The sequence below is a fragment of the Miniopterus natalensis genome, chromosome X, assembly GCF_054644295.1.
Source record: "Miniopterus natalensis isolate mMinNat1 chromosome X, mMinNat1.hap1, whole genome shotgun sequence".
In the NCBI taxonomy this organism is placed as follows: Eukaryota; Metazoa; Chordata; class Mammalia; order Chiroptera; family Miniopteridae; genus Miniopterus; species Miniopterus natalensis.
In genome coordinates, this window is record NC_142103.1 from 73,661,683 (window position 1) to 73,673,736 (window position 12,054).

Here is a 12,054-nt window from a genome sequence, read left to right on the forward strand (position 1 = left end):
CCAGGTGCTGGCCTTACCAAATGAGCTGGGAGGTATTCCTCCTCTTCCATGTGCAGGAAGAGTCTGTATAGAATTGTTATTATTTCTTCCTTAAACGTTAGAATTCATCATTGAAGCCATCTGGGCCTGGAGTTTTCTTTGTGGAAAGTTTTTTTAACTTGAATGAGTTTTGGTAGTTTGTCTTTCAAGGAATTTGTCCATTTCATTTAATCTTTTAATTTTATGGGGACAAAGTTATTTGTAACTTAATTTGAAATACATCAAGAATTTAAGATAGGATGGTGGATGGATAGAGGAGTGAATAGAGAAATATGTAGTAAGGCAATTATGGTAAAATATTAATTGTAGAATCTAGGTGGTGGATATATGTGTGTTAATTATAAACTTGTTCAACTCTTCTGTATGCTTGAAAATATCCATAATAAAATATTGAAAAAAGAGGCAAGTAAATATAAAATAATGGTTTAGGGACATTAATGCTAGAATCAGACAGTTCAAATTCCTAAGCTTTCCCACTTAAATGGAGGTAATAACAGTACCTACTTCATAAGTTGGTTGTGAGAATTAAATGATGTAACATGTGTAAGGCACTTAAAACAGTGACTGTCATCTTATAAATGTGAGTTATTATCTTTTAAAATAAGGGGAGAAATTGGCTTAGCTTGAGAAACTGCTGAAAAATGAACCTGCAAGTAGACAGTAGAGAAAGGAGACTGAAGTTGGGGGGCAGAGCAGGGGGTTAAAGAGATGATAGCTGCAGAAGTGCTAACCCAGGGCCAATAATTCTGTAAAGGAAGGAGGTGAAATGTGCAGGGTGCATCAATCTGCAGCAGCAATGCAGGTCTCCTTTTGCACTCTGAGGGAGGGACACATTGGGTTCCTAATACCTGTTAGACTAGCTAAACAGGTCTGTTTAGACACTAAGCTTTCAGACATGTGGATAACCATCTAAGAGCCACTTTATGCCCATTCTTACCCCTGCCACCTGAACATACCCGCACCCCCAGACATGAGGAAAACTTGTAGCACGGATTAGGATACCCAGCTCATATGACTAAGGTAGTTGTGATGTTGACTGTGTGAAGTAAGGCTGATATCCTTCCCCTTATGGCCCATGGAAGATGTTGGAGAGGTATATGGCTCCTGTTTGGTGCTGTTCAGAGAACTAAAATCAGAACATACTTACTACATCCCTCATACTTCATGCCAGTTAGTTTTCCATATATTATCAGATTATTTCATTTAACAATTGTATGAGATACGTTACAATAGGATCCCCATTTTACAGCTGAGGAAACTGAGGCTCAGAGGGGTCACACATCTAGCAAGTGGCAAAGCCAGGATCCGAACAATGATAACTAACATTTGAGTGTCTACTGTGTACCAGGCACTATTCTAAGCACTTTATATGTATCAACTCACGCAGTCCTCAAAGCAGTCAAGAAATAGGTAATGTTATTATCACAATCACACTATTTAATTGCTGGGGAAAATGGGATAAAGATAAGTTATGTATTTTGCCTGAGGTCTCATAGCTAGTAAAGGGCAAGTATGGGGCTTGAATCCGTGTAAGTTCAGCTTCAGGTCCAAACTCCTAAATATTACACTGTTTCTCCATATGCTGATTGCAAAGCCCAGGCTCTCTCCAGTATGGCAGGATGCCTTCTAGCAGTATATCTTCCATTGGGGCAGCAAGTCCCCACCACAGTCAATCCCCATCTGCACCAAGCCATGCGGTAACTGCCTCTTTGGTTCAAAGGGTGCAGGCAATTTACAGCAACCTAAGTGGCTCAGGGAGAAAAGTAAATCTGCGAAGGAGGTTGGGAGTTGGAACAGGGCTTTGTTTGGCTTGGCTACTGTTATTTACTGAGCACTTCCAATAGGGCTAGACAGGGCATGGACAGGAAATCCTGGCTCCCACTGTGGCTGAACAAGTAATATGTCTTTGAGGGGAGGGACATCTCACAAGGGTGTCAAGGCAGAGTCTAAAATCTAACAAGTGGTTAGAGCTGCTCTAACATTACATTTCAGGCAGGGACTGCTCTGACCCTGTAAAAGCTGAGAAACCTCATCCTTTCCATGGCAACTAACATCCAAAGCCTCCTATGTGCTGATCACTGTATAGGCATTCTCTATGTGCATCCCATTTTATCCCCATGACTGGAAACCCAGCAAGGCTAGATAACATAGTCCTTATTTGCCAGATGGGAATCTGAGGTTTAAGGAGGTGACATAACTCCTCTCAAATAGCACAGCTATTAAGTGTCTTAGCCAGTATGATTGACATGAGATGTCTTATTCCCAAAAGAGAGTAATTTTTATTTAACTGGGGCAAAGGTAATAAAACTTTGAATGGGACCAATAATCGCATTGGAGAAAGAGGGAATTTGGAAGATCAGTGAGGTTTAGGAACAACTGTGCATTCCCATTGGGCTAGGCTCTGATTTCTAGATAGAAGGTACTGAATGCAAAACCAAGGAGAATGTCAAAGGCAAATTTGCATTAAGTTTGGAGCTAGAATAGGAAGGTAAGGACATTTTTACAAATGGCACACATGAAGGGGGAAGAGCATTGCTTTGGCAAAGCCCTTAAGGAAAAAATGCCCAGGGTGAAGAATATACTCCTGTAATGTGGGGAACATGGCACCCAGCACACAGGCTCCCAGAGGTAAGCCCACCTCAGCCCCTGCCAGCAGATCTAGGAGGGGGAAGGGCCCCTGAGTACAGCAGTGTGCTAGAATGCATGATCTCCCTCTGTCTCACTCTGAGAAAGGGTTGAAGCAGTAAGAGCTTTAGTCCTCAAAGGCCCCTCAAGGGCCAGGGCTTTCAGGAAGATGTTTTCTATGTTGGCAGAGTAAAAAGGAAAGAACAAGTTCACCAGGCAGAACAAATAAAAAGACGTCCTTTGCAAGATCCAGAGCAAACAGCAAACATGATAAACTAGTTTTTAACGTGGTTTGGCAGGGGAGTGGAGAAAGAGAGGGAAACTCAGAGTTTCTAGGCTACACTGCCCAAGTCCCTGAGTGCTGTCTTAGTCTCTGCATGCCCCCAGCAACTCAGCAGGTCTCCTGACAGAAAGGCAGCCCTCCAGGCACATATTTCCCTAGCTTGCATGGGAGAATAGAAGAAACTAGTGGGGGACCTGGCTGGGACAGGTTCCTGAACTCTTCACATTTTTTAGGCCATCTAGATACCTGACTGCTCAGAGCTCTCTAACTTATCAAAATTTTGCTTTGCAGGAATTTCCTGGGGACAAATGGAAACCAATAACAGGAAACAGGAAGACCAGCCAGTCAGGGAGGTAAGTGGCTGTTCAGAGTGTTGGGGTGAGTTGCTGCCTCTGAGGTTTCTATAGAAATGGTAAGGTCTTCTGTTTGCTCAGTTTTCTTTGAGGAACCTGATTTGGTGTTTACACCAAGGGCTTGATGCCATAGATATCATCCAGCCTGCCCCCAGGCAGCTGGGCTACAGACCAAACTGATTGCTAGGATGTTTTGGAATACACAGTATTCAGGCAGTATTGTGGAACATTGTGCCCATCATCTCAGAGGCCTGAGGGAGGCCCAGGCACAAGGACATGTGGGACCAGACCATGCTGAAACCATGAGAAGGCATAAATTATGCCTGCCTTCCCAGTGGCCATTGGGAAGTTCAAGGGGGCAGAGAAGAGGTAAGCCTGTCTTGCTACTGCTTTACCTTTGCCTCAGAGTTGTTGAAGATACTTGTTTCTTGGGTTCTGCCACCTTTCTTTTTATAGGGCTTGTTAAGGACTTATGGTCTGCTCATTAAAAGTCCAAGGGCAGCTCATGCTAACAATAGGTTAAAATTCTTGAAAGAAAGAAGGAGCATTTTTACAAATGGCATATATGGCTTGGGCTATAGGAAAAATAGTTGTTTGGGCAAAGACCTTAAGGGGAAAAAAAGGCCCAGGATGGAGTCTGCTCCTATAATGTGGGGAGCATGGCACCCAGGACTCATGTTCCCCAGAGATGAACCTGCCAGTCATAGGTGACCATAAGGAGTAACAGTTACCTTCTCTGGGTTGCTCTATATCAGCCTGGCTGGGCCCTCTCTTTTGTGAAATTCCTTGATAGACTCTTTTAGTCAGTTCTTCTCCAGGCCTAATTATACAGGAAGCTCCTAAATTATATTGATTCTTTAACTCAAACTCCAGGAATGAAGGAGGGATAGGAAAGAAAGCTCTTAGCTTTCCCTCTGTTGGGGCACTTAGGGAAAAGACATCAAAGGAGAGGACTAGAATTTGAGTCTCATGATCCCTGAAGAGCCCAGGATTCTTTCTGGGGGTTCTACATTATCCCCTATGATTTGGTGGTGTATCCAGGAATAATTTACGCTTTCTTTTGATTCCAAAGCCTGGGAAACCTATCAATTTTCTGGTTGGCAATGGAAAAAAGAAGGAACCCAACATTTATTGATTACCTACTAAGTTTCAATCACCAGGCTGGATCTTTCTACACTCAAAATCTCATTAATTTTCCACAACAGTTCACTTTTTACTACTTATTTTATAGATGAGATCCAGAGAGGTTATGTAACTTAGCTGAGGTCACATACCTAGTATAAGTGATAGAACCAGGATTCAGACCCAAGTTTGTCTGGCCCCAGAGTTCATGCATTTTCCACCATAACTGCTCCAATTAATATCCCTAAAGAAATCCTTCAAACCAATCACTCAGCATCATGTCTCAGGAGTCTGGCCTGGATGGGGATAATGTGGGATTCTGTGTCTGGTCTTGATTCCTCGCAGTGAACTGGCTTATACCATGTCCTTGGAGAACTTGTTTCAGTCTAGTGGGTCTGTAGAGTTTCCCATATTAGACTGAAAACTTTGAGAGAAGAGACCACACCTTGGCCATAGACTTACTCTCTATGCCTAGCATGGAGAAGTTGCTCAGGGGTATTTGTTATTTGCTTACCAAATGAAGAAACAGAGCCTCCACCATTGAATGGGTAAAATGACACAAAAATAGTAATGGTAACTAACATTTCTTGAGCACAGTGCTCTACTTGGGCACCATTCAAAGCATTTATTTATCACTATAACCTCAAAGGGTAGGTACTATTAATCTCCCCCACTTGCTTGAGAAGAGAAACTGAAGCACACACAAATAAATTCATTTGCCTAAAGTCCCATGGATAGTAAGTTGACTAGATCCAGGTAGTCTTACTTCAGAGACACTCTGCAGTAAGTCCTCACTTAACATCATCAGTAGGTTCTTGGAAACTGCAGATTTAAGCAAAACAACAGAATGAAACCAATTTTACCATAAGCTAATTGATATAAACAAGAATTAAGTTCCTATGGCATATTTTTGGTCACAAAATCATCACCATATTTCTGAATGAGGACCCAAAACACTTCTAATGTTAAACATTGAAGTAAATGTGAGTTATAGGTATATTTAAGAAAGATTAATAGAAAGTAAGTTAATTTTTTTCCAAACTACCTATTGCAGTTCACGGTCGTACTTGGCCAGAGTCAATCCTGGCAGCTCAGGAAGCAAGGAGGGAACCCTGGACAGGATTCCTTTCCACCTCAGGATGCTCACACACACACACACACACTCACTCAGACTGGGACAATGTAGACACACCAATTCACCTCACATGTCCATCTTTGGGATGTGGGAGGAAGCCAGAGTCCCTGGAGAAAACCTACCTAGATATGGGAAGAACATGCTAACTCCACACACATAGTGGCCCTGGCTGAGAATCTTTTTTGTTTTTTCTCTTCTCATCAATGTTATAACAATATGCCTTTAAATAAAGTGATGTTATTCAAGGACCTGCTGTACTACCCTATAGTGCTTCTCCAAAGATGGTTCTCTTACCAATCAGCTAGTGAAGTAAGAAGACTTTATTTAAAACTTCGTGTATATACTGCCTTTTTCTACACAAGCAAGGAAATATTAAAGAGCACCAGGAAGCATAATGCCTGCCCACCCAATGCTTGACTAAGCCACACAAAGTTAAGTAGCAGTAATAGTAAATTACCATTTGCAAAACAACCTACATGCCACGAGCTAAGTTACATATGTTATGTTTTATTGTCCCCAAAACTCTGTCAGGTAGGTATTATTATAGCTAGAGTGATGGTTCTCAAATTTGAATGTGCATTAGAAACACCTGAAAGGCTTGTTAAGAACACACAGAGAGGTAGGTAGATCTCACCCCCAGTGAGTGTGATTCAGTAGGTGTGTAGTGGGGCTCAAAATGTGCATTTCTAACAAGCTCCCCTCAGTGATGCTGATGCAGCTGCTCCTGGGATCACACTTTGAGAACTGTTGACTCAGATAAAGAATCTGGGGTTCAAGCAAAATAAATAATTTACTGAAGGTCTCACAGCTACTAAAGGGACAAGTCAAGTGTTGCTTACTCAGGTGAGTTGCTGTAAGTTGCTATAAGATGACTTGTCAAGCACATGGTTTAAACAAGAAACACGTGGCACACTGCAAGGGTCCAATAAATGATAAGTATTATTGTGCCTTAAGTTTATTGGAAGATAAGAACACTGGAGGTTGGGACCTACAGGAGGAAAGGACCAGAGGGGAGACTAAGAAGGGTGTGTGAGAGGAATAAACCTGACTGGTTAAGGGTTAAGGGTTCTGGCCTTGGAGTCAGTCTGCCTGGGTTCAAATCCAGCTTCTTCCATTCTCCAGCTGTGAAGTCTCTCTCCCCTTCTCCCTCCCTTTCTCTCTCTCTCTCTCTCTCCCTCCCCTCCTTCCTCCCTCCCCCATCTCTCCCTGCCTCACTGATTTTCTTATTTCTGAAGTGCCTACCTCATGTGATTATTGTGAGAATGAAATGAGTTAATATGTGTAAAGCATTTAGAACACAACCTGGCACCATAAACCCCCATTAAATGTTAGTTGTGATAGTGAGGAAGAGGAAGAGGAAAGGAAAGAAGAGCAGCAGCAGTAACAGTAGAGGAAAAAAAAGGGCAAATAGCAAAGTATTGATTGAAGATAGGTAGGCCTTAAAAATTAGATAGGATCACAAATGTGGAAGCAATTGAAGATAAATGACATGGTAAATGTAGCACTTTAGACAACTTGGCAGCATTTGCAGACTAGAAGGGTTGAATAGAGACCAATTATGGGCAGTGATCCAAGCAGTGTGGCCCTGGATTGGGAAGGTGGGGTGATGTAGAAGAAATAGATAAATGTGTGTGATATTTTGGGGGAAATGTTTGTTTATTATAAAAACAATATAATAGGAAATTAAAAACAAGAAAAGTTAGCTTTAGTCCTACCACTGTAACACTCTGATTGTTTTCATTTCTCTGACAGCTTTTAGCTAGTCCTGCTTCTATTTTCCCCACTAAGCATTACTTGGTGAACAATTTTTCATTTTACTATACAGGCTTCCTCAATAGTTATAAATTTTAATGGCTGCATAATATTTCACTAGCTCAATGTGCTCTAATTTGCTTAATCATTCTCAAATTGTTGGATAATTAAGATTGTTTCCAATTTCTTTCTATTATAAAGTACTGCTGCAGAAAAATTTGTGTAGCTATAACCTTTTTTTCATTTTGAACTATCTCATTAAAACAATTATCCAGAGTTGGGATTACTAGTTAAAAGAATATGAACATTCTTATTGTACTTGATAGATTTCACCAAACTGCTTTGCTAGGAGGTGGTTTACACTGCTGTTAGCAATTTATGAGGATACCAGTTGCCCAAAATCTTGCCATCATGGAAAATTTTCTTTTTCTAATGCAATAGATGTAAATGGTACCTACTACAATTTTAATTTGCTTACTTTGATTATTCTAGTTTAAAATTTTTTCATGTGTTTATTTGATATTTGAATTGCTCCTCATGTGTTCTCTTCAGATTATTTGCTCATAAATATGTGACACCTTTTGAGAGAAAAGTAGAGAGAACTTGGTGGTTGGAATTTGGGAAAGAAAATAAAAAATAACTCCAATGCCTGGTGACTTGGAGGAAGTTATTGACATAGCTGGGGCAGGTGAGAAGGGGAGCTGGTTTGGTGGAGATAATAAGTTTGAGACGGGATATGTTGAATTTGAAGTTAGTGAGGGAGACAAATGGATTCTTTGAAGTATACTTGTGGATCACCCAGCAAGGGGTAGGATGAGGAAGAAGAACCAGCAAAGGAAACTGAATGGGCAAGCAGCTGGAGTGGTCAAAGAAGTATGCCAGTGCACCATCACAGAGGATAAGGAGAGCACTGCTACTGGCTTTGACAGTTTGGAATCACAAGTGACCTTCAAAAACAACAAACTTGGTAAAGTGGTGGGCACAGAAAGTAGATGGCATGACAGTCTATAAGGGAGATGCATGGAGAAGAAGGACACACAGCTTTACACATCATAAATTCACCTGTTATAAGTCTACCATTGGTAAATTTACCATGTGGTGCAATCATCATCACAATCCAATTTTAAACCATGTCTATCTCCCTTAAAAGATCCCTTGTGCCCATTTGCAGTGATTCCTCATTCCCACCTTCAGCTCCAAGCAACCACTAATCTATTTTCTATATGGATTTGCCTATTCTGGACATTTCCTGTAAATGAAATCACACAATATGTGGGCTTTTGGGTCTGGCTTCTTTCACTTAGCATGCTTTAGCAGTTCATGATGTAGCATGTATCAGTATTTGATTCCTTCTTCTTGCCAAATAATATTCTACTGTATGGATATACCACATTTTATTTATCCATTCATCCATTAGTGGACATTTGGATTGTTTCCACTTTTTAGCTATTGTGAATAATGCTGCTATGACCATTCATGTACAAGTTTCACGTGGACATATGTTTTTAGTTCTCTTGGGAGTATACTTAGGAGTGGAATTTCTGAACCATATGGTAATTCTATTGACTTTTTGAGGAACTGCCTGTTTTCCAAAGCGGCTATACCATTTTACATTTCCTCCAGGAATGTAGAAGGGTTCTGTTTCTTTTCATTAATTTTAACACATTGATTAGGTGTTAGTGTTACTGTGTGATTTGAAAAATATTTTAAAAGAAGAATGTTTAAAAAGACATTTAAACATTAAAAATGTTTTTATAAAAGAAGTTGGCTATGGGAAGGAAGGAGAAAATTGGATGGTAGTTAGAGGGGGCAATAGGGTTTAAGTTAGTGTTTCTCAAAATGTGGCCCCGGGACCAGCAACCTAAGTGTTACCTAAGAACTGGTTAGAAAAGCAAATTTTTAGACCTCTCTCTGACCTACTGAATCAGGAACTGGGATATGGCCCAATGATCTGTGTTTAACAAGCCTTCCAGGCAATTGTGATTTGAAAAGCTAACTATGAGAATCACTGGTTTAAATGAAGGTTTGGTCAGGATTTGGAAAACTGGTTTTGGTTTAAGAATAGAAAAGAAAGATCAATGGAAAGGGATGGAGTATTGATACTGAAGATGGAGAAGGCAGATCACAGTTTATGAACTCAGGGAAGATGAAGAGGCCTAGGAAAGTTCAAAGGCAGAAATGACATTTAAGAGGAGAGATCTTGATGGAGTTTCCACTGCCTCCCCCACATATATACATTTTAACATTTTTATGCCATTTCTGTCACAACAGGAATGATGGGTGTAGGTGGGAAAATCAAATGTATATTCTTAAGCCACCCTCTTTGCCTACAACAAATTTTAATTCCATGTAGTTACACTCTTGGCTATCTCCCTCCACTGTTATTTGTTTTGTATGCAGAGAATTCAAATGCAGTTTATAATTAGCAGGAGGAGGAAAAATTAGTGAGTAGATCTGCAGGGAGAAAAAGCCACATGTGTTATGTATTTGAAACCCAAAAGAAAGTACTTTCTGGATTATCTATTTTGGTTTCTGTACCTATGATTGCCTCCTGTGATCCTTTCCATTTTTTCACTTTGAACTAACCTTTAGAATGTGTAGGGTGTTCTTATGAATGTGGCCACAGTTAATCCTCACAACAACCATTGTGTGGTTATATGGTTAAGCTGTACTGTTCCCATTTGACTAAGAATGGAAAGAAGCTGAGACTCAGGAAAGGTAATGTGCTATTACTAACAACAATAACAAAAGTTACAATAGCTAACATTTATTAAGTGTTCGTTATGTGTCAAGCATTTCACATAAATTATTTTATTTATTATTTATCCTGACCCCATGAGATAGTTACCATTTATTGACCCATTTTTAACAATGAGGAAATACAGATAAAGTCACTTGCCCAAGGTCAAACAGATATCTGACTCCAGAGCCCATTACTTCTGAGATTATATAACAAGTACATGACAAAACTACTACCCAGGTTTTTTAATTCTCAGCCTAGGTCTGGCTCTCTCCCTTTCCTTTGTCATACCATATCATGAGCAGAGTGTGGAATATCCAGTACACATTTCCTATGTGCTGACTGAATGAAAGAAAATGAATAATTCAGAGTTGAATTTCATTTCATTAGGAAGGTTACACTTTTCAGGAAGGCTTTGCCACCTAAGAAGAATGCAACCTGCAACCTTCAGAGGCATGGAAGGATTTGTCAAAAGCATGACAAAGTGAATTTAAATACTTGGGTATTAATTTAATCCTGGGTACATAAAACTTATTCGAGGAAAATTATGAAACTCTTAATGGTAGAAATAAAGACATGAATAAATACATAACTATGCTTCAATTTGGGAAGACTAAATATAGTAATGACTGAAATACACTCTAAGTGAATATATAGATGTAATGCACTACCAATTAGAGTCACTATGGCATACTTTACAGAACTTGTCAAATTCATAGTGAAATTTATTTGAAAGAATAAGTGGGTAAGAATACCAAATAATCCATTTATTTAAAAAGGTAATGATGGTAGACTTACCCTATCAGATTTTAAAGCTGGTCATAAAGTGACAATTATCAAAACTATATGACAGTGGGTTGAAAAAAAGTCAAACAGTGAAATTTAAAAAAAGAGGTTCTAGGAACAGATTCAAGCTATTCTAAGAATATAGAGCACAATGGAAGCAACCCTAAACTAGAGAACACAATCACTCTTTAAAAAATGTTGGGAATCCTAGGTATCAGTATGGAGAATAATTAGATCAATAGTGCATACAATACTCTGTAGTCAGTTCTAGAAAGCAGACCAGTGGAATAGCATATTTATTTCAGGAAGGTAAATTTGTGTCTGTTAAATGGAAGACATCATCAGAGACAAGATGGATGGTTTCAAATATATAAAAGTTAAGAGGGAAAAATTTTGTACAAAAATGTAATAAAAAGCTAAACAACAGAATGAGCCAATTGTCTGGGGTCAGTATCACTGATAACAGTTAAGTGTCCAAAAAATTATAAAGAATGGATACTGAAGGTCAGCTTTCAGATTCAATTTCATAAAAAGGCCAAAAAAAAAATGAATAGTCAGTTTATATGTGAGGAAATAAAGGCAGTAAAAGCACTGCATGGAAAAGTAAAACCTATCTAGCATTTAAAGAAAAGCAAATAAAAACAGCTTCAAGGTATCACAACCTGCTTATTAAACTGTCAACAATTAATGGAAATGATAAATAGAAATTACAAAACCCTATCTTGGCAAGGCTGTGAGGAAACAGTATGTGTTTCTTGGAATAGTATAGATTGGTTAAGTTTTCCTAGAGGACAATCTAGAAATATGTGACAAGAGTTACAAAACTGTTCATACTCTTGGACCCAGCATACCCCCAAGGAAACAACCTAAAAGGGAAAAGTAATTTGTTTAAAGATGTTATAGTAGTGCTATTTAAAATCATGCAAAATATTTACCAATTTAATATATCATCATGATAGAATGGAATATAGCCATTAACAGTGGCAGATATACAAATACTGGGTCTTGCACAGAAACGGGTATTTGTAATAATATTAACCAAAAAAGGCTAAATCCTAAATCACATGTTGAATCTGATAGTATTATTACACAAAGAAAATTCAGAAAGGCATCTAGTAAAATGTAAATAGCTAGAGTTGAATGCACATGGTGTTCTCTAGAAACATGTTAAATTGCTGGAATTTATAATAAAAAAGAAAATCTGAGGAAGAGGCAACCC

General features: G+C 39.1%; 1 protein-coding gene across 2 annotated transcripts in view; it reads left to right on the plus strand.

The window, feature by feature from the left end:
* Positions 1-12,054, plus strand: part of SHROOM4 (shroom family member 4) — a 208,443-nt gene that overhangs the window by 169,438 nt on the left and 26,951 nt on the right. For both annotated transcript variants that reach the window (XM_016218523.2, XM_016218524.2), the window contains one exon: positions 3,239-3,300. In XM_016218523.2, coding sequence (XP_016074009.2) covers positions 3,239-3,300 — 62 coding nt within the window. The remainder of the gene's footprint in view (positions 1-3,238; positions 3,301-12,054) is intronic.